At 40.9% G+C, this 24,383-nt stretch overlaps 1 protein-coding gene across 2 annotated transcripts in view; it reads left to right on the top strand.

The window, feature by feature from the left end:
* Window positions 1-24,383, top strand: part of khdrbs3 (KH domain containing, RNA binding, signal transduction associated 3) — a 105,128-nt gene that overhangs the window by 41,070 nt on the left and 39,675 nt on the right. For both annotated transcript variants that reach the window (XR_006362446.1, XM_044052744.1), the window contains exons 2-4: window positions 6,574-6,692; window positions 17,082-17,198; window positions 23,437-23,583. Coding sequence is in view for 1 of the 2 variants with exons in the window: in XM_044052744.1 (XP_043908679.1) it covers window positions 6,574-6,692; window positions 17,082-17,198; window positions 23,437-23,583 (383 nt within the window). In the remaining variant the exon portion in view is untranslated. The remainder of the gene's footprint in view (window positions 1-6,573; window positions 6,693-17,081; window positions 17,199-23,436; window positions 23,584-24,383) is intronic.

A 24,383-nucleotide genomic window follows, 5' to 3' on the forward strand; every position in this document is an offset into this window, starting at 1 on the left:
GTCTTGGCTCGTTACCTCGCAGTGGAGAGCCAGGCTGGCAGGGTTGCAGGGAGAGAGAGTCAGAGAGAGGCAGAGAGGGAAGACGGAGGAGGGAGGAAGGGAGGGTTTCGCCCCAGCCGCTGAGAATGTAATCTCTAGATTAGGGGGGCGAGACGAATTCCTGCTGCCACCCTGACCTTGTAAATGCAATGGAGGAGCCAGGAGGAGTGAAATTGACATTTCAGCACAGGAGCGGGTTGAGGTGTGTTTATTTGTTTTATTTATTCAGTTCATCATGAGCTAAAAAAAATAAGGGTCCCAATAAAAACAAGGGGTCACAGACTCGGACACCGTGGTCCGAGCTAAATGTGTGCGGTCACAGTGGAAGCACACGTGAAATGTTAGGTGACATAAAACTGTAACTCAGTGCTTTTTGCGTCCAATATCTGGCAGTTATTTACCATGTACAGCATGTTAAACTAATGTTTTAACAATTTTAAATGAAGAAAAACAAAAACATATTCATAATAACATGTTTTGAGTCTGTCAGTGTGCAAAAACAGGCTTCCTGCAAACGGCACGAGTGAAATTACCGTAATAACCACAACACGTTGGCTTCGACGTGAAACTTCTCAGCTTTCACAAAGCGTCGGAATTTTCCCCGTGAGCACAAAACGTTGCTTAATGATTCAAAAGTGAGTCGTGTCGTCCGCGATACTCTCAGTTTTAAAGGGTTAAAGATAAAAGAAGGGTCAATTTGAAAGAACTCTACCAGACGGATGAAAAATGATATCATTATAAATGAATTATAAATGACTGAGAATGAATGCTTCCACTGTCATTTATACAAAATGTAAGAGTTTTGTAATGCCCAAAACTTCAAATATCATCAATTATTTTTGAGCTTTGGCCGGCTGCTTATTGTGGCTAATAATAGATACTGAGAAAATGCGAATAACGACGTTTCCTTCATTTGACGTCCTAATCGCAAAACAACAGAGTAATTGTGGATTCGGTGTACGGCATCAGCTGCACAAAGGAAGTGACGGGAAGCCGCTGATTACACACCAGCTACTGTAGTTTCTGTTCCCAGAGACACTCGGTGAAGCAGAGCAGAGAAAGTCAAAAAAGTCTTCCAATTTTTTCAGTTCAATTATTTACACACACAGACACACACACAGAGCAAAGTTCTTTGTGCACACAGTCTCTAAAGTGTTGAGATGAGGAGCAGTTCATGTAATAATAACCTTTCATTTCTCATATTTTTCAATATTTAACAAAAAAAGTCGAAGGTTCAACATCACGCACGTGCGTTGACGCCCCCTGGGTTCAGATATTTCTTTCTCACGATTGATAAAAAGCAAACGAGCCCACACACCAACTACACGCCACAGCGGATGACGACCAGCACCTTACTGTACGCCTTTGGAAGAATGACGTGATGTGCATGTAATTCCCTGTCGTCGACTAAAAGCAAATGTCCAAAAATAGCCTTAAAAGGACGATAAATGAGACAATTGTTACATTTCATTTTTTTCTTTGACTGCTCCCATAAGAGTCGTCGCTCCAGTGGATTTTTTCGCTCCACATGATTTGGCACAGTTTTATCCATATGACCAGGGACTTTCGGCACAAAGTCAAAGCCAATCGGCACAATATGGGTATCGGCAGATATTGGCTTTAAAATGTATCTGCCGATATGAGTGATGACTACAACAGTAGGCTGAATAAGCTGCTGCCTCTACATCTATGGGTTATCAGCCAAAGCACTCCCGATATATCGGCCTATTGGACATTGGCAAAAAGTCCAATATTGTGCACCCTACATTGGCATGTAGACATGAGGGGCGAGGGATGAAACCCAGTCCTTCCATTAGTGAGGACAAGAACATCGAAAGAAAACAAGACAAACAAATATTCGTTGAAATATCGTCGGTGCGAAATCAATTTGCCCCAATCGCCAAAAAAATGTCCGTTCAGTCCGAGAAGACGGCCTCCCCCGTCCTGACATGATTGACACGTGTACCAACTTTCGTTCATGTACATGGAACGCGGCAAAAAGTCACCTGATTTTCATTTTCGTAAGCCCCTCCCATTTCCAGTTTTCCACGCTTTGGAAAAAGATCGTGTTTTATTTCGAGGAAAAATAAAAAGAATAAGTAGAACAAGTTTTGTTCAAATACCATTGGTGCAAATTTGCCAAAAACGTACTGTACTGTATTTGTACTGTTCAGGGTGAATTTGGACAGGGGGGTGGCGCACTTATTGGCCCCTCCCACATCCAATTTTCGACATACATTCCCCAAACCTTGTTCAGATGTAAATTTTCACCAGGTCTGATGTGGTGAGTTTTTGGGGCATTGGAAAGGCTTCAAAAAAGGAAAAATAAGAAGAAAATTGATTTGGGTTCTGAAGTCAAATATAAAATGGAATGAAATGCAACTTTAAATTCAGAATCCAGCATGGCTTCCCTCGTTCATTTCCTGTGCCAACTTCACCGGCTATTCACGCCATAAAACGGTGTCATAAACTCTACAAATCAAAGTCTGTGCTGAGTTAACTGGAAGTTGGAGATTAACACAGATTTGAGAATAACCTGGAACAGCCAAAGCAACAGAAAGTTGTTATATAATATATATATATATATATGTATATTTGCTTTTAGCTGTAAACCTTTGGCTCACACATTATTGTTTACCAAAGAGCCACTGCTTAGGCTGCCTTATTAGAGAGCTGCTGACCCAGTCAGTGCTATTTTTCACAGTTAAATCACAGAAACACAGCAACACTTTGATATCACTGGTAATCAGTTGTGTTAAAATGGAAATTAGGATGAATAAAATAAAGTTAAGAGATAAATATGGAGCAATTACTCTTCGTCCAAACACTTTTTATATGGTTCAGGTTCACTGATATTAAAGGAAGACTTGAGATCTGCAGCTCCAGAGAGAGAATGATCGGATCAATACCGCGGTTATGTTTGTGCATTAACTCACAGCTGACTTACTTCTTATCACTTTGTGTTTGAACATGATGGAGAGCAGGATTTTAAAGCTGCAGCCACTGTTTAAGGCCTGGGTTTGTTCAGCAAAGCTCGTTTGTTGCTTATATGAAAAAATCAAAACAAACAAAATACCCATGCAGAGGTCTTTGTCATCCAATACACTATGGTTAATGATAGCCATCTTCTAGCGCTTCATCCTCCACATGAGGGTCACAAAGGGCGGTGGCACAGGGTGAAAGGTGAGGTACATGATTGGGAGTCAGGATATGTTTGTGACAGTTGATAGAAAGATAGAATTCAACAACTTATCTTGAATCATATGCACACACAACACAACACAACACAACACAACACAATACAGCCCTAAAGCGACCTCAGACGCTTCACCACCGTCCTTGTTCGTTCATTCACACACACACACACAGCAGCAGGAAGCAGGATTTTACTGAGCCGTATATCACATTATTCTTATACTTTCGAGACATTCCACTCCCCCCGCAGTCTCCAGCTTATGTGTCAGCTCTAATGACAAGCATTTCAGGTGCCTTACTTAAAGTGGGTTTAAGTCATTTATATCTACTTAGTATCTGTGTCTGATCAGATAATGAAAAAAAAAAAAAGGCAAAATCCGATATGATCCATACAACCTATGTGACAAAGAGAGACGTCTGCCACTAAAAGTGCAGGAGTTTTTGAAATGCCCAGTAAATTATTGTATTGGAGGCAAACAGTATGTGCAGTGGTGGAAAAGTTACTATATTTGGCAACTTCTGCAGACTTCATCTAAAACAGTTCCAAAGCTGTTCCGAAAGGCAAAAAGGTACGATCATACGGCTCAGTCTTCTCCTGCATCTATGGTTATATCTCAGAAACTAATTATGTTAAGGTGATGAAATCAATCAGGTGTGATGGAGCAGGGAAACATCTAAAACTGCTCGCCTACATAGTGCTTCATGGGTCTGCCCCCACCTCCTAAAGGCTTATGTTACCCCTCAACTGCTCCGTTCATCAAAGGACTGTCGTCTGGTGGTGCCCACACCCTCCACATTACAATCCACTCTTTTCATCAGAGTCAGCTAACTGTCTATCTTCATGAAGCTCTTGAAGAACCATCTTCTGTCCTAGCACTTTCCCTAATATCTCCTTCTGCACTTGGATCCACGTCGGCACTCTAACCCTCAGTCCACTGTTCCTATCTAATGGAGTTCTTTCCAACACTACTTATTCCTCTTTTGTAAGTTGCTTTGGATAAAAGCGTCTGCTAAATGCTTAAATGTAATTTAAAACATGAGGACAGGACGGACCCCGGTCCTCAAGGACCAGGATGATTGGGAAACACCGCTCTAAAATGGTCCTTTCACGTTGTGTTTTTCTTGTATATTCTCATAAATGCTCTTTTCATTTTCTACATGGAAATCTTCTATATCCTTCAAATTGTTTCATTTCCAAGTATTTCCTTTACAGCGTCCTGTAAAGGACTCAGACACAAAAAGTGTCCATTACTTAAGACCAAACGTTGCTGATCATCGTCAAAGACACCTGAACTCGAGGGAACTCTCCACAGCGAGCACACGTCAGTGATGTGAAGAAGGCTCATATCTCTTTCTTTTTGAAACCTTGATAATGACTCCAAGGCGCTTCTAACTGTGCTTAGGGAAAATCACACGAGCTGATTCTGTCGTGCCACATTCACAGATTATTACACCTGCTGACTGATCGCAGAGTTCCTAAAATGTCAAATGTGTTTCTCCTTCAAAACAAAAGCAGGGGTTTGTAGTCGTCTGTCATCGTCTCCTAACATAAAATCAGAGTGAGAGTGTTTTTGACGAGGGCGAGAAGGAGGAACGTCGTCCAGAGTCTCGGCATGTTGCTAGGCGATGCATTAATATTAATGCCGTCTTTTCTCTGAACGCGTGCCCTCCCGAGATACGTCTCCATCTCATGATGCTTCTTTTTTATCCTCGTTGCGACTCATATCAGGGTTTTAATTCCATTCTGCAAATGTAATGCTGCTGTGCGTTTACGGCGCCAAACGTGTTCAGCTCAGTTTCCTATCGAAAAGCGTAAGTGAAATAAAAGAAAAAGTGTATATAAGATGTGGTGTTTGAACAGAAACAGCATCATGATTGCTCTCTATTTAATTCTTTTTTTCCATTTAAAACCATTTTGCGTAGGAGAAATAAATCTGTCATGGAGTTGACTTTTCACTTCACAGCCTTGAGTCTTTGTCGTAGCCTCGCTGCCCTCTCGCCGCACAGAAAACAACAACACACCTTTTCCCTGGCACTGAAACACAGATGTTATCCGTCTGATTAAATGTTCAAGGTTAAATCTCCGAATACATCAAAGTCCACACCTCTCTCCAAAAGAAAGACTCGCGTGAGTCGCAGCCAGTATTTTTTGCTTGTTGCCTGGAGGTGCGAGCGTTGAGCGTCCCCGACCATCGTTTCTGAGAGGAACTCCAGCACGTGGCGCGTCCAGTAAATCAAGTATATCGAGATGACTGAGAATCAGTGAGTCGGTGAGATCAGTGTCACCAAAGAACGCAGAGTTCACTCAATATTCTTCAGTCCCAAACAGACAACAGCTGTTCAACCACTACACTTTACACCTGGTCTGGAATGAAGTGAAAACAAGCTTGATGTGGATTTTCAGCCACAGACGAGGATGATTACGACCGTTGTAAACGGTAATCAATGAATCGGTTGATTACTTTCTCAGTTTCTCTTAAGTTTATTTGCTTTTTTTGGCCCATAAACATAGAAAACAGTAAAAAAAGATACCTGAATTTGAGAAAATGAAACCTATTTTAATTTATCAATTATCAAAATAGTAACTAATATATGTACAGTTCATGCATGTGTGAGTTGACTAATTGCTTTAGCTGTGCTTATTAGTGCTGAAACAATGACTCGATTATTAATCCATTACTAAATGAAACTATTTTGATCATCTATTCATCGGTTTAAGTGTTTTTAAGGAATTAAAGTGACGTTTTCTGATTTTCCAGCTTTGTAAATGTGAATATTTTCTGGTTTCTTTGCTCCAAAGTACATAGTACAGAGGCACATTGCATACATTTTGGAAAAAACAAACAAAAAAAAATCGTGCGAGGTCCTCTAACCTGCAAGTGACTCCCATGGACCGATGGTGACTCCGCCCACACATACATGCTGCAAAGTCCTCAGGTGCCTGCGTAAAGTCGACAAACCAAAGGTGATACTGTGTATGTGACTTAAAGACAGATCAAAGTCAAACTTGATTCAACCAAACAAGTCGTCCATGTCGTTACTGTTAAATCGAGCTCTCAATAATTGTTCTCTTTAAACTCAGAAAAGAAGAAATGACTCCGAAAAACAAACCAAGTGAATGCAAGGCGCTTCCACTGCTTATATTATATTTGTACACTAAATAATGAGCTCGAAATGACAGATAGTGGCTTTAAAAACAGAGAAACCACTATTATGACTTTGTAAAACAATCACAGCACATCCACCGATGCCTCGTGTGTTCACTAACCCGCAAACGTCAACTCGAGTCAAGTGTAATTGACTCTTCTTCTTCTCCTTCTTTCCCTCTTTTCGTTGCAGAGATCGAAAAAGTCCAGAAAGACGACGACAAAGAGGAGGAGAAGTTCATCGACGTCGTCATCAACAAGAACATGAAACTGGGCCAGAAAGTTTTAATACCAGTCAAGCAGTTTCCTAAAGTAAGTGTTGTAGTACATGTGGTACATGCACCGCCACCACCAGAGACTTCAGTGCGAGTGTGATGAGCACAGACGCACAATTGTAGATGTGTGTTATTTATAGATAATGAAGACAACTACAGTTGCTCTGCTTTCCATTTGAATTCCTCACAACAGCCACTTGACAGTTTTTGTTGATGCTTTATGTTAATAGATGTAACACATGTGGAAGACAGTAAACAGGCTGACAGAACTGGGCTAGAAATTCTACTTCCTGTCAGAGGAAGGAACTTTTTTTTTAAGCTTTTTGAAAATGTTACAGCTCCTCCCTCACTGATAACATTCATCTGGTGGAAAGGGAATCAGTTCGAGTCCCCTTCCTTCTAGGAAGGTTCCTAGTAGAGGACGGGCTAAATGCAGAGGAAGATTAAAGACAAAGTCAATTATTGCTAAAACAGGCTTCAGTGGAATCACCTGTTTACCAAGTTTAGAAACACCACTTTTATTTCTCCGTCGTAAAATAGGGGGTAAACGATGACTCATGTTCAAATCAGAATTTAAAATCAAATTAGCAAATTGCCAAAACAGCTTGTTTGTTATGTTGCTAAGTCATTTTCCAGTTTGTCCAACCACTTTCTTGTTTCTGTGATGATGCATCAAGGTTTTGTATTATTATCTGTTACACGGCAAATATTGAAATGAAATTTCATTTAAAAAAAGATCTCAAATCATTCACCCGAAAAAAAAATAAAAAATAAAAATTCCAAAAATTATTTTGTGACCAGTGTGAAAAACAGAGCTGTGTGATCTCAGGTGGTATTATCCCGTTGAGCCACTGGACCCTCTGACCTGCTGTCTATCATAATAATTAACACCATTCAAGGCGAGAGTGAATCCTAACTGTGGCACAAAATGTCGCGCGAGTCGTCCTCGTCAGCTTCTCCGCGACCTCCACGTGAAGCCGCCGCTGTGAGCAGTCGCCACTTTTAAAAGCACTCAGAGCCTCGGCCGACACACAGCAGTTTACTGACGCCACACGCTCTCTGCGTGACAGGGATCTCCCGCTGGGAGCACGACTCAAAGGCTGATGTAAAAGTGAGAGAGAGGGAGGGAGGGAGGGAGGGAGGGAGGGAGAGCCGCTCTTTTACAAGGACATCACTCCGGTTTTCAGTCTCGACTGAAGCACTGAGAAGAGCAGCGGAGAAACGACAAAGGAAAGAAAAAAAAGCCCCAACATGGAAGCAGTAACACCTCAGAGGTGAATCTGGGTTTATTTCCCTCGTGCTGTTAGAATCCTTTTTAATGACATGCACTGTAAAAACAATTCAGTCAGTTTCTAGGTGGTAAAATCTGCAATATACCAGATTTTATATTAGTCCACACTCAGCATTTATTTTAACACTAAATTGTTGCTTTTGAAGACTCACCACGGAGTCATGTTAGCAGCCGTGTGACAAATGCACTCACAGTCGATGAGTCTGTTTAATTCAAAACAAGCAGAGAGTAAACTCGGGTTTAAAAGATTAACAGCCTTCTCTTACACCCGCCGCAAAAGCAAATCCCAAACATGAACACATGCAGTTTTCTATTATTTATTATTTTAATTAAAAATGTACTTGTGAGCATCTGAATCAGAGTTTTCGGCCCATGTGGACGGACAGACAGTAATCTTAAATAACATGTAACGAGAAACCTGCACAAAACATAAGAATGAACAAGTTTTCATTGAATTCCTGGAAAACTAACAGAGCAGAAACTAAAACCCTGATCTGAGTGACTTTGCATTGGTCTCACGTGAGTGGTGCAGTGAAGAGGGAGGAGCCAATCCCAGGTGACACTGGGGCGAGAGGCAACATACACCTTGGGCCGGTCACTCGCCTCCGGACGGGCGCACACAGACACACACGCAGACAGACAAACAAACACACAGAGACAAACAAACACAAACACACACAGACAAACAGACAAACACACACACAGACAAACAAACAAACACACAGAGACAAATAAACAAACACACACACAGAGACAAAACAACACACACAGAGACAAACAAACTAATACACACAGAGACAAACAAACAAACACACTCAGACAAACAAACAAACACACAGAGACAAATAAACAAACACAGGGACAAACAAACACACACAGACAAACACAAAACACACAGTCAAACAAACAAACACACACAGACAAACACACAAACACACACAGACAAACAAACAAACACACACAGACAAACACACAAACACACAGACAAACAAACAAACACACACAGACAAATAAACAAACACACACAGACAAATAAACACACACACAGACAAACAAACAAACACAAACACACACACACAGAGACAAATAAACAGTGTATGAACTGTGGGAGGAAGCTGGAGTTTTATCCCTTTGAGTTATAGAAACATCATTTCTATTTGGGAGGACCTGGAGCTTAAATGTGATCTACACCTTCATTATTTGTCCTACATGTGGTTAAAACAGGTATTTTACAGTCCAATTGTGACACGTGTGTGTATTAAATTCTTCAGTGTTTGAGCATAAAAGAAGTGAAAAAGAGGAAGAAGAGAGAGTTTGTAGTCTCTGCAGCTCAACATAAGAGCTGGCTAATGTGGACATGATGGTTCTAAATCAGTCCTAAATGATTACACACTCAGCTCACATGATATTGGTATCAGAACTCTTTTGAAGTTCTTATTGAGGATTTGACTCACAAATGTCAGAGAGATAGAAGATAGACAGAAGTCTTCCTCTCAGATATTTACACACATACACAGGTGTGCACACGCACGCACACGCACACACACACACACACACACACACACACACACACACACACACACACACACACACACGAGTCTTACTGAGCACATAACTGGTAATCCCTGGTGTTTATCAAACATCAGAATCTGTCTGCGGTTCTGCTAATGCTTTAGGTTTCATGAGGGATTATGAGGCTCATGGAAACCTGTCTGCATGGGGCTCCTTTCACTGTTCATGTCTGCAGGCTTTGTGAGAGGATTGTGCTGCTGCTGCTGCTGCTGCTGCTGCTGCTGCTGCTGCCTGTAATCACCAAAATAAAAGCTGATGTGTTTAATCACAGCTTGTTGCCTGCTGTGCTACAAAAAGAGAGACGAATAAAACACGGAAAATAGAGAAGCAATGTTGGGATGAATGATGAGGAAGAGGAAACGGATGATTAGCAAGACAGCGGACACAAGTCTGTATGATTAATCACACTTAACTTGTGGGTGTACGATCCAAAATATTTTCATCATGTCCTAAATGTATTACTGCGAGAAGTGGCGAGAGGCGTGTGTGCGTGTTTGCAGAGAGTCAGCAGCAGCAGCAGCAGCAGCAGCAGCAGCAGCAGCAGCAGCAGCGTGATTGTGCTGAGGACAGCAGGACAGGAACGACAGCGGAAGAATAAATCACCCGCTCGCAGCCACAGTCTGAACTGGAAATAAACCAGTAGAACTCGTCATGCCTCACTAATGGCCTGCACTGCTCTCTGCCAGGAGAGGCTTTCTACAGACGTTTACGTCGCTGCTGTGATGTTAAACGTCAGAGCAGGAAGTGTGTTCTCCACAACTGTAAACGACAAAGTCTTTGGCTCTGCGTTGTCATTGTGTCCCCGTGATAGAAAAACGTCTCCCAGAAGACTCCAGTTTCCTGTGTGACACTCTCTGGCACCAGGGGGAGAAAAAATGACAACTTCTGTTTCCAAAAGCAATAAAAGGGAATCGTGTTTACTCAATATATAGTGTTTCATAATTTCATTGTTTCATTATTATGACACCACGGCAGCTCTGAGGGAAAGTAAGTAAAGTCTGGCCACATAAAAGTTCCTCTGGCTTCTTTTTAGGATAAACTGTATAATGACTTTATGGTCAATAGATTCACAAGTTCATACTGTAAGTGAATGACCAGAACATGTTAGTGTCATACAGTATCCTTACATCAGAATATAGTGAATGACCAGAACATGTTAGTGTCATACAGTATCCTTACATTAGAATATAGTGAATGACCAGAACATGTTAGTGTCATACTTGAGGGGCAAAAATAAGGACTTTCCAAATCAGGTTGTAATATCTGTCAAAAATAATCACTATTAGACATTTTCCTCATATGCTTTTTCTCATTGAGGCAATTCGAGCGTCGCTTAAGAAACAGAATCATACTCTGTATTTGTGACCAGCCACGAGAAAAATGGATTTTGATATTTATTGATAACCATTGTTCAGACTACTACCATAGTTTCTGTCCTGTGAGCTAACAGACATCACAGGTCACTGACAGCTTAGACCACTTAACAGGACCAGGTTGGAGCCAGCGTGTGAAAGCAGGACCAATATTCCTTCCAATATTCCACTTGTCCAGTTTCTTGTGTGTCCGCCTCCTTAACCCTCTTTGTTTGTTTTTGTGTTGCCTCAGTTTGTTTGCTCCCTCGTTTAAGGGGCTGGGATTGGATTGGGTTAAAGTATTATGTTGAAAACAGAAGTTACATCGCTTTGACGGAGATGCCATTCATCCTGTTGTGCATTAATGCGCAATCCAAATAATCTTGGAGAGATTATTTGAAGGTTGAAATGTGTGTCGCTTTAATAAATGAGGGATTAGACGGACATGGCTCTCCATCTGTAGTTTCCAAGGATCAGAAATACGACACCGATGCGACACAATGAAATCATCAGTCTTGCGCAAATATCTCAGCATCTAAAAATCCATCAGTGCTCGGTTTAAAAAAAAAGAAAAGGAATCACCTGTGAGGAACAGCTCTATCACAGAGAATCAGCAGCGTGGAACTCGCGTCCTTTACCCGTTTGGTTTTTGATGAAAAGCTGCGTTTGGCCGAGGATGGATTTAACCTCTCTGCACATGCGTCTAAAATGTCTATTTTGGAAAATGGCTGTGCCACTTCAATGCCAGGAGCCAAAAGGTGACGCTCGCAGCTCAGGAGGGAAAAAAAAACAAGAACCATTGGAGTCAAAGTGATCACTCTTGCCACTGCTGCCTGTCACACTGAACAAATTGAATTTGTCTTCCTTCGGTGGCTCTTGTTGGGGCTCTAAACAGCGTATTAGTGGCTCTACTTATCAAAGCTGTCAGGGCAAATCTGTTTATGTGAACGTGATCCACCTCCACATGACTTTACACACACGTGTGCGTTACATGCTGAGCACTTTATTACATTCTTCAAACGAGGTTTGTAAACGTTGTAACGACACTGAAATACAGTCAGTTAAGGCAAAGAAATACAGATAAATATCCAACCATTTGTTATCCTTGCTGGGGCTGGAGATTGGAGTCAATCCCAACTCCTATTGCACGACAGAGGAGAGGTTGCCAGTTCATCACACCACAATTCACATCCAATCATTTTAAAGCCTGTAATTAATCCGCTCCGTCTGCAAGTTTTGGACTGGAGTAGTAGAAGCCGAAGTAACACGAAGTAAACACGTAAAGAGAACATGCAGGAAAAGAAATTCAAATTAAAAGTCCGGATTCGCTCTTTTAATTTGAAATTATTATCGTATTATAAGCAGACTTTTCTACGCCCAGAGCAAACTACTGCTGAATTTAAACACTGAGCATGAAAACTGCGGGGTTACAGGAACCTCTTAATAAAGGTCTTTTAATAAAGTAAGAATTAAGTAGTCGCCGAGTACCGTAATGGCAGCGCCCCCCACAGACCTGGAGCACTTCCGTTAATGAATATGCTTGTTTTCTCTCCTGCTTGTGTTTTCTATCTTGCTTGTGTTTTCTGTCCTGCTTGTGTTTTCTCTCTTGCTTGTGTTTTCTCTCTTGCTTGTGTTTCTCTCTGCTTGTGTTTTCTATCTTGCTTGTGTTTTCTCTCCTGCTTGTGTTTTCTCTCTTCTGTGTTTTCTGTCCTGCTTGTGTTTTCTTTGTGTTTTCTCTCCTGCTTGTGTTTTCTGTCCTGCTTGTGTTTTTCTCTTCTGCTTGTGTTTTCTATCTTGCTTGTGTTTTCTTCTGCTTGTGTTTTCCTTGCTTGTGTTTTTCTCTCCTGCTTGTGTTTTTATATCTTGCTTGTGTTTTTCTGCTTGTGTTTTCTGTCCTTTTCTGTCCTGCTTGTGTTTTCTCGTCCTGCTTGTGTTTTCTCTCCTGCTTGTGTTTTCTGTCCTGCTTGTGTTTTCTCTTCTGCTTGTGTTTTCTATCTTGCTTGTGTTTTCTCTCCTGCTTGTGTTTTATATCTTGCTTGTGTTTTGGGATTTGTGTGTGTTTTTGGTTTTGCGTTGTTTTGTTTTTGCAGCACATTTCTGTGGATGCATGCGTTTGTTTGTGTTTGTGAATCTGCAGCTTCGTTTCTCCTCCTGCGTGTGTGTGTGTTGGGTCGTTGCAGTTCGTTTGACCCCCGTCGGCCACCGTACTTTGGTCAAACTAGCATTTCTGAACCACTGCAAAGCCACGTGCTGCTGTATTTGTTTTTTGATTTATACCTACTCGTCTCTACATCAGCAATCTCTGAATTGAATCCACAGATTGTGTCTTTGAATATTTCATACATGGTAACTGTCGATTGAGGGCATTAAAAATCAGTGAGTAAGAAATATCGACTTCACAGCAGCTTGAGAGCGTTCTTTAGCATAGATTTCGTATGAAGACGAATACTTCCTGTGTTTCTTCAGCTGCATTTATAAATATTATAAATGCAGGAGGAAACTCTAAGCTCGTCCCAAACCCCTCATGTGTTTTTACATTTTTTATTGCTCTTGCTACAGTTTCAACGATGTAACCAGATCCAAACTGGGGACATTATTACAACCTCGACTACTACGACGAGTACTTTGGACTGGATTTATTGGATGTGTGCACATATTATGTGAATTCATTTTTTCATTATGTAGAAGGAGAAAAAGGATGTCCGCAAAAATGAACAACAAAGAAAAGAAAAGAAAAAGGTTTGTCTGCCAGAGAACAAAGCATATTCTTCCTTACATTAAGTGCACTTTTAATTTACTTTTAGGACATTTAATTAAATTAAAACATTACCTACAGGTCAGTAATTACATCAACAAAATCCAGCATAATTAAATTCCCGAAATAATGAAGTAATCTTTATTTCAAAGTGTATTTTTGGTGGCTAACTCTGTTAGATTAGTTATTACAGGACGGATTTAGATAGAACACGTTCCGTTTCTGTGTTACAAGCTGTGCATCGCAGTCGCTGTTGCATCTGCTGTGATAAGAAAATAAAAAGCATTTGTTCTGGCTTTAGCTCAACAAGACAGACTCTAATTGTTTCCCTGATTCCAGTCAAACTCAAGTCTGCAAACACAGTCCATTTATGTCTGCGTTACATTCTGTTTCACAGTCTGTCTCATTTCCTTGTTCCTGTAAATTTGCTCCTTTTGTGTTTGCCGCCCGACGCCAATGCCATGCACGGTTGATAATGTGCTCCTACAGTTTTATATTGAAACCAACACAAGGGCACTTTGTTCTTGATTGAGCTTTTTCTCCTTCAGGTATTTTTATCCAACGTCACCGGGAACAAAAAAAAAAAACCCTGAGCGAGTCACACAACCGGCGTCGTCCCAAACTAAGCCTGTCAGAAGGAATGAGTGCACAAAAGGTGTAATAACACGGGCATGGAGATGTCAGCTGTGTGATGTGGCTTTGCAAATCATTGTTCAAGAGACGGGAACAGCTCAATGATCAAGGCTTTTTTTCCCAGGTGGAAATGATGGATGCGCAGGACATCAGTTAAACTCCGGCTCTGCCGTCTCCTTTCATCATCCCTTGGTTAACTTGCAAACATCAGAGCCGGGCCACGCTTTATCTGCTCGCATTACTTTCAACTGCTTTTTACTCTGCAACAGCCATGTTTGTGGGATTTGATGTACGGCATATTTGAAGTTAATCAGTGTCGTAGTAGTTTAGACAGCGTTATATTTTCCACATTTATAACACATATTCCTTAACACTAGAATTACCATGGGTGATAAATTTGTTGAAATTAAACATATACGAGACCATGGTGACCCTGACTTTTCCTATATATGTGTAATTATTCTATTGATTTGTCAATTTGACCGTATGCATTATAATTATAATTTTTGAATTCTGACCCCGCCCCTTGAAGGCGTCACCGAGACTACTGCAAGTTCCTTTACTTTTGCTCATTTTCAACATCTACACTCATCAATCACAGTCAACGTGAATGAAGCCAAGTCCACAAAAAACTGCACACATAATAAAACAAAGGACACTTGTGTTAATGTGTGAACACGATCTTTCATCTGTGATTTCAATTTTCTAAATTCACCTTGTCCTTCCTCATATTTAGCGTCACCTTTATTCACTATTACATACCCATTTATTTTCACTTTGTACTTTGATTTCTGAAATGATATACAAATGAAGTATGAGCGGTCAAAATGACCACTATGGTGCATCATTTCCCGGGGTTCGAACGCTAAGATTATTTGTATTTACTCCATTACCAATATATTAGCCAATAAGAAGCAAGTACAAGCCCAATCCTATTTCAACCCTTGCTTCTTAATCCCACACCTCCACTCTGCACGTTGGATCATCGACAGATTGGCCAATGTAGTCAACAACTTTGACAGGAGGCCACACTCTAATGCTCTCACATGTTGGCAAGGTTGTTGGGTGTTTGAATTGGCACAGTGGGGCGTTTACTGTGACACGAGGGCCGGGCGAGGGCCGAGCGAGGGCCACTGCGACCACATGCAGAAACTGGACTTTGTGTAACACCGTGGAAACCTACAGTACAGTACAGTACAGTTCAGTCGAGCCCGGATAAAAACCCAGCAGTCAGTAACTGCATTAGCAGCGAATCACAAAAGCTCACCTCCCAAATCCCTCACCCAGGAATTGGCAAAGCTTCCTAATAAGCACTCGCTTTTGCAAAAAAAACGCAGGGGAGGTATAGGTGAGTGGTAGAACAAAACTGGCTCCTTTTCTTTTTACCTCCCGCTGGTTAATTGATGACCTAAATAGTTGGGGGAGACAGCTGAATAATTCACTGCAAAAGAGGAACACGGTGAGGGGGGAGAGAGGCATCGCTCTCCTTTTGTCTCTTTGACCACCGTCTGCTGCTGCTGCTGCTGCTGCTGCATTTGTGTTCCGCCGTGTCGGAGTTGTGCGACTTTGACGAGCGTCTGCAACACAACGTGCCTCGACACTGTCGCGTACAACATTCCGCTGTTTATCTGCTAAAAACACACGATGACCTTGTGAAAGCAATCCAAGCCAAGACGCTGGGTGACGGACGGCTGAGCTCCAGATGTGGTCAAATTTAAATTTAGCTCAGATAAATGTTTCTGAAACATCCTTGAAACGTTTGGAACTAAGTCCAGGACATAAAGCTGTGGACAATCGAGCAATTTTACCTAATATACGCCATACAAGTATTACGTTGTTTAGTGTTTGTCCATACTTGGGACGTCACTGCTAACATAAAGCATCGTGGCTTAAAACTAGAGCTAAAACAATTACTGGAATAATCCATTCATCATTTGAAGCTTTGATTAAAACAAGATATCTGATAGTTTCAGCTTCTTAAACGTGAATATTTCCTTTGTTTCTTTGCTCCATAAAACAAAGAAATCATTAAAAGAGTGAATCATTTTGGTTTCTGGACAAAAACAAGACATTTGAGAACCTCATTATTTCCCGGTTTGACAAACACGTTTTCTGACATTTTATGGACCAAACGATTATTCTATCAAATGAGAAAATAATCGACAGATTATTCGATTCTGGAAAACAATCGTTAGTTGCAGCTCTAGTTAAAACGTACAGTGCACACAGAAGCTATAATATATATAATATATCATTTACACCAACTCTATAAACACACCTGAGCAAAACTGTTTAAAATCAGATGGATGAAACTTGGAGACACGTCACAGGTCAAAGTTCACTTGGCTCGTTTTTATGAACAAAAAGAAAAGAAAAAAGCTCTAACTTTGTGATTTCTGCACAGTTATTGCAGACTAAAAAAATGCAATATAAAAAGTTAGATATAACTTTGACTCAACAACACATAAGATGAAAAAAAAGCCTGAATATGTGACCTATAAACACACACGCCCAGGATGTTCATATAAGGAGTTGTGCATTATTCCCACGGTAATTTACCGGCAATGCTACCATGATGACCGATGAAACAGTGACCTAAAATGATGGGGTGTGAAGCAGACACACACTCCTTCAAACATGACACGTCTTCTGATTTATCCTCTCTCTCTCTCTCTGTCTGTGTGTGTCTCTGTCTCTCTCTGTCTGTCTGTGTGTGTCTCTCTCCTCTCTCTCTCTCTCTCTCTCTGTCTGTCTGTGTGTGTCTCTCTCCCTCTCTCTCTCTGTCTGTGTGTGTCTCTCTCCGTCTCTCTCTCTCTGTTGCAGTTCAACTTTGTCGGCAAACTCCTCGGGCCGCGTGGGAACTCGTTAAAGAGACTACAGGAGGACACTCTCACCAAGATGTCAATTCTGGGAAAAGGATCCATGAGAGACAAAGAAAAGGTAAAAGTTGAGTCTTTATTCCTGCTCTGCTCCCGTGACTCCCTCCACTCTTTTACTGCACTCCACCTTCTCGTGGTTTAAGGAGAGAAAAGGTGGGCTGGACAAATCTTTGAAGACGGAGACACTTTTATGTAAAGTCTCGACCACGGAAGACAAGGACTTTGTCCTCTTGTTCCACTTCTCCTGCGACGCAGCGAAGCCTCGTCTCGAGTGGTTAAAAATGTTTAAAATAGTAAAAGTGGAAAGAAAACAACGGAAGAGTCGGCTGCTGACAAGCGCCAGAACCAAGAGAGAAAATACAGTAAATCAAAGTGGAAACAAGAGAACACTGTAATTAAACTCTTCATATAATTGTTCTCCATGTCCCCAAGGTTCCAGGCGAGTGAGGGAGGGTGGAGCAGAGCTTTCTTCTTTCATCTTCTCAAGTTTTTCTCTTTAGTTTTTTAAAATATGTGACCGCACACATCAAAGCCCCTGCTTAATTATTATGTCACGTGACCAATTCCCATTCCCAAAGGCAGTATAGCTGATGCTGCCCTGACATAACGCAGTCAGCGCTTCTTTCCTTTGTGCTTTGCTATTTTGCGCCTGGATCACCTGACGTTCACTCAATCCATCATTTCAGAAGAGAGAGTTGTGGAACTTTTGTCTCGTGACCACCCGCTGCTCTCAGAGCTCAGCTGTCAAACACACGGCTCCGTGTCGAAGATGTGACGGCTGGAGTGAAGCTTGGGTCGACACGGTGTCATCATGACAAGTAAAATACTAACAATGGTAAAATCAAATCTATTGTATCCACATGACTGTTCTATAAATGAGTTTTCTGTAGGATTTCAACATTTCTATGGTCAAAATCGCTGAATTTACACATTTCCTGTGTTCAAATACACGTGAGAAGGGCATCCATACTTATTGTTGAACAGTATGGAATCGATTAAAGCATCATTTTAAAATAAAATTGAAATATAAGCCGGGTTAACGGTGTTTTACTTAGTCGAGGTTTGTTTAGCTTTTCATATTCTGCATAAACAAGTCAGATTATGTCTGTGACATATTGTGCAGATCAAACTAAACCACCTTCATGTGACGTGAGTGAGGTCACGCTCTCTCTTTCAGCGTACAGCTCTGACGGATCCTCGTCTTTACATCATCTGCCGTGACGGTGGAAAGACAAGTGAGGTGTCATCACCCGGTGGGCGGGCGGGAGGAAGAAATGCTCGCTGGGTCTCACATTAACATCAACAAAGATCAAAGATTTGAACAATTATCTGCGTTCTCTGCAGCGTCACCGCGGAATATAAAGAGGTTGGAAAACAACATTGTGACTTTCTGTGTGAGGCAGTGTGAAACGCATACATTCCTCCTGACTCGTGACTCTCTGGTTGTGTACAGTGTGCGCTCCATCCGTGCACTGAGAGTAGAAACATGTTGTTTCTGACAGCAGAGCCTCACGTCGCCCTTCTGCCTCGTCTTGGAAAAAGCCTTTAGGTAAGAAGTCGAGCTGTCTCCTCGCTCTGCGGCTGCCCCACGGCCCGACCGACACGCGGAATTTTAAGTGCCCAACACTACAACGACACATGCTGCGCAGCCGCAAAACAAAGAGTCCGCATCCAGCTGAAGATGAAGTAGTGGCGGAGGAGGAGGAGGCTGTCTCCCTCCCTCCCTCCCTCCCTCCCCTTTAAAGGTAGAAGAAGAAGAAGATGAAGAAGCTCTGCTCCGCACAGAGAAGGCTGTCACTCATAAATCCCACAGTGGGTTTGTGCAGACAGGTGAGGTCAGCACATCTCAGTGACACATCTTTTCCTCCAGGTGCTGGAGACAGAGAGACACACAGACCTTTGATCACAGAGAACAAATCACCTCTGACAAACCGAGGGCTAAGAGACTATTTATTTCCTGTTAGTCCACTTTGTCTCCAGCGAAAAGGGAAACTACATCATCTCTACTTATGTAATTCAGCTGGAATGTGTTTTATTTAAGTTTTCATACATACACCAGCTTTTCATAAAGGTCCATCCTTACGTTACTGAACAAATCATTCGTGCATTTTCTTTTCCCAGAGTTCAGCTGCACAGATGCTGCACAGATCTGACTGACAGAGACAGACAGACAGAGACAGAGGGAGAGACAGAGAGAGAGACAGGGAGAGAGAGACAGACAGACAGAGACAGAGGGAGACATGTTTGGCAGTCCTCACTATCGTTCACATTTCCATAAACTTTTTCAAATGAAGCTGTTTTCAAAGCCGTGTGCAGCCCATGTGACCCAGTGGCTGTCAGTCAAATGTAGACCCACTTATGTGGAAGTTTAGGCACATTTTGGAGTGACTAAAATAAGAAATAAAATGCACAGTATTTGTGTAATTGTCTAAAAAACCAATCAATGTATCTAAATCTGAAGGGGAAAAAAACAGGACTATTTTTTATATTTTATATTTTTTATAATTATGACTTTTTATCTCATAATTTTGACTATTTATTTCATAATTATAACTTTATCTCATAATTTCGACTATTTATCTAATAATTATAACTTTATCTCATAATTTTGACTATTTATTTCATAATTATAACTTTATCTCATAATTTCAACTATTTATTTCATAATTATAACTTTATCTCATAATTTCGACTATTTATCTCATAATTATAACTTTATCTCATAATTTCGACTATTCATCTCATAATTATAACTTTATCTCATAATTATAACTTTATCTCATAATATCGACTATTTATCTCATAATTATAACTTTATCTCATAATTTACTATTTATCTCATAATTTACTATTTATCTCATAATTATAACTTTCTCATAATTTCACTATTTATCTCATAATTATAACTTTATCTCATAATTATAACTTTATCTCATAATTTCGACTATTTATCTCATAATTATAACTTTATCATAATTTATTCATCTCATAATTATAACTTTATCTCACTATTGACTATTTATCTCATAATTATAACTTTATCTCACTATTTATCTCATAATTATAACTTTATCTCATAATTTTATTTATCTATAATTATAACTTTATCTCATAATTTTATTTATCTCATAATTATAACTTTATCTCATAATTTTGACTATTTATCTGATACTATTATCTCATAATTATAACTTTATCTCATAATTTGACTATTTATCTCATAATTATAACTTTATCTCATAATTTTGACTATTTATCTCATAATTATAACTTTATCTCATAATTTTGACTATTTATCTCATAATTATAACTTTACTATTTATCTCATAATTATAACTTATCTCATAATTTTGACTATTTATCTCATAATTATAACTTTATCTCATAATTTTGACTATTTATCTCATAATTATAACTTTATCTCATAATTTTGACTATTTATCTCATAATTATAACTTTATCTCATAATTTCGACTATTCATCTCATAATTATAACTTTATCTCATAATTTGACTTACTTTGAGGATATTTTTATTATCCAGGCTGAGTTTTAACTCTTTTTTTTTGGCGCAGATGGGCTTCCATAGATATTTAACTGTTGATTAGGGCGAAGGAACATACCAATTGTACAGGGCGGGGTTAATGTAATAAATCAGAGTTAGAGCATTTATCAGAAACAAACAAAAGAAAAATCCATAAATGGGACTGAACTGGTTGCTCGGTTGACGTCCACAGTCCATTTTTATGTTGGAGCCTGGACGCCAGGCGCGTGGCCGCCTCCTGTTTTCATGAGCAGATTTACTCAGAAAACAAAATGTAAATAGAAGGAAGGCAGATGCCTGCGATAGATCGGACAAACAGACCGCACTAATCCGCCGCTGTGGGCAGCTGCAGAGCTGGATCCATCTCATCACTCCTGACAGAGGTGCCTTCATGCACGGTGTTGTACACAGCACTGGGCTCTATTTGTTTATTTTAGATCTATTATTTATCATTATTGGATTCTGTTTTGATGCCAATGCTCAGCTTCTTAAAATCCAAGTCTTGTTGACACTCACCGATGTTCACACGCCGCTGCATCTACAGTATACACAGCAGTGTTTTTCTTTTCTATATCACCCATCATTCACATGCTGCCAGCACAGCTGCCACGAGCAATTTGGAATTCCATGTCTCACCCAGGGAGGCATTGGCATGTAAGGTAGAGAGGAGCCAGAGATCAAAGCTTTGGGTTGGAAGAGAACTCGCCCATCCACAGCCTTTGCATTTGATTTGTTTGGTGAAAGTGCTGCAAAAATAATTAGCATTTGATTGATTGATGACACGTAAATCACACAAGTCCTCAGACAACATGTGCTGGAATTTACTCCTCGTCCATTTTCTGTCGTGCAAATGCACGGAAGAGCACATAAAAGAGGAGAGACAGATCTGCATGAAGTCATCTGTCTCTCTCTCTCTCTCTCTCCAACACCCCGCTCATCACCATCAGAGCCGCTGCTGTGTGCAAAGGAGCCCTTTGCTCGTAAAGCACAGATTTATGGAGGAAATTAACATATCATTAACATACCACAGGCACTCTTAAAGGAAGGTTATTTATAATTAGATGATATCAGAGACACTGGCTTGCACGGTGCTGGTGAGGGAGCCGGGGAAGAGGAAGTCGCTGCCATTGGAGAGGCCCAAGAGAAGAAACTGGGACACAAAACGTGTTGTTGTTTAGTTTGTGTCATTTGGTGTGAGACATTTGGGGGCTTCGCTGTCCTATTTCCCCGCCATCGGTGACATTCTGCTGGCCTGCTTCTGTCGTCACTGTTTACATTTCCAAGCGGAAGTGTACTTCTGTGGAGAGCGGCGCGTTGCATTTTGCTCCAATTTCACCGTTTTGAGCAGAACTTGTCCAGGAATTCATCTTCTTGAGGCCTTTGGAGGTGAAAATGGACTTTTTAAGTAAACTTTGTGGCTTACAACTTTACAGTATGTCCCGATGAAGCTAAAGCTGACGGCATCTGTATTGGTCCCTTGCAAGTTACTCTCTTGTGCATCAGGAGGCAGTTTTGCCGTAAAAAGCCTCACACAGGGATTCCTATGAGAAGTGTTGTGTTGAAATGACGTAACATTATCTGTCGCTCTGAAAACAGCTCTGCTCAGCAGTACTATCAGACCTGATCGAGGGAGCTTCTGTGTCTTTATATCTACAGCAGCAGCACAACACACATTAATCCCATCAAACCACAGAGCGACTGGGTTTTTTTTGAAGACTTCTGAAACCGAAGCACAAAGTCGGCATAGCCTCGGTCTGTCTCTTCCTGTGTGCAGTGCAGGGAGACTGCAATACAAGATCTAAACACAGCTATAGTGACGAAACACAGACTTAATCATCACTGCGTGAACTCATTCGGTTTGGACGTAACAGACGTTTGTTTATATTTAAAGTTTGTGCAGTAGACTTTTAAAAGGACCTTTGTGTATGATTTGGTGGCATCTAGCAGTTAATATGTCAAATATGACACTCCGTGTTTTCCTCCTCTGTGCGGTAGAAGATGTTTGTGAGAACACGGATGTCCACAAAAGTCACTCTGGACGTTAAGGAGAAAAAAGCTGTGTGGACAATGTCCTGCTGTATTCATCAAATATGACATTTTCTGTCGTTCAAATACGATTATGGGCCAAAACAAACCATTTATTACAAAATGAGTAAAGATACTGTATATACAAGTTATTTTAAGGTAAATTGAAAACGTTTCATTCAAAATCTCATGTTTAAAGACTTTCATACATGCAATAAATTCAAGTCAAAGAGTAACTTGAAATCATTTCAATTATCACCCAAATAATGACGTGATTATTATTTTTCTCCATTATGGAGCAGCCCTAACTTTAAGCTTTAAGCACTTTATTTCTATTTTATTTACAAATACAAATATTTCTTATCCTCCCAATGTTGATGCATTTGCTTTGCAGGAGCCACAGTCACGACATATATGAGAAACAATGAGAGCCGCTATTACGATGTGGTGCACGAGAACACATTCCTCATCTGTGCATCGAGGACAGGCAGCTGTGTGAGGACAAAAGCAATCGATTAAATGTGACACCTACAGTTAAAATGACTAAAGGCACTGCCTGTTTGTTGCAATACAACAAACTTCACCTAAAAACAGTGTGTTTTTGTTCTGCAGCACGGAAGCATCAAACCTCATTATGTAACCATTATGGAAAAAAGAGGAAATTGAAAATGAAACGCAAAGAAAATACACGACAAATGTTCCGACTTAAAAACTCTGTTCTTGTTCCATCAGGAAGAAGAGCTACGGCAGAGCGGCGAGGCCAAATATCACCACCTGAACGAGGACCTGCACGTCCTCATTGAAGTGTTCGCCCCCCCGGCTGAGGCCTACGCCAGGATGGGTCACGCTCTGGAGGAGATCAAGAAGTTCCTCATACCAGTATGTTCTGACACACTCATGGGTTTACAGAGCTTGTTCGGACTCTGAGGTTTACAACCGAACCAAAACCTCATCCTAACCTACTCCTATCCATCGCCAGTCCATCACAGGGCCACATAAAAGACTAACAACCACTCACTCTCACATTCACACCGACGGTTAGTCTACCTAATCCTCCTAACCTAAACCATAACAAGTTAATAAATCTTAAGCCCCAAACTTAACCAGAGCCTCAGAAATACAGGTCTGCCTCATTAGGACCCAGCTTTGGGTGGACCACTGGTTCTGAGAAGGTCAAGGATTATATCAAAAAAAAAAGAGAAGGTCAGACAGAGGTCACACACATTCTTGTTCAGTATTCTTAGTGAGGACATTACGCTAACCTTGTGCTCTGTGCCCGATGGCCGTGTAGCGTGATTTTGAACCACGACATCCAACGGGACGCAACAATGGAGGACGTCCAGCAGCTCTTTTTTCTGCTCGGTTTGTGGTCACAAGGGAGTGACGCTTTTCTGTCGCCCAATCAGCCGACTGCCGCGGTTCTAGCTCCACCTGTACCGTAGCATTACTTTGGTACCTCAAGGGAAGGGTACTAAAAAAGATGGAACATTTGGGGCCAGTTATTTTGGTACGATTTCTAAAGGAAACCAAACCGTTCCGCTTGGTGGAAACACGCCATTAGAGTTGTGAGGAGCAGCCAAAATGTCCTGACTTTTTTATATGCTCACAAAGATACTGTATATACACAAGCCTGTTCACACTAAAGTCCTGTCACTCAGTGTCCGTACGTGTGTGTGTGG

The sequence above is a fragment of the Solea senegalensis genome, linkage group LG20, assembly GCF_019176455.1.
Source record: "Solea senegalensis isolate Sse05_10M linkage group LG20, IFAPA_SoseM_1, whole genome shotgun sequence".
Lineage (NCBI taxonomy): Eukaryota > Metazoa > Chordata > Actinopteri > Pleuronectiformes > Soleidae > Solea > Solea senegalensis.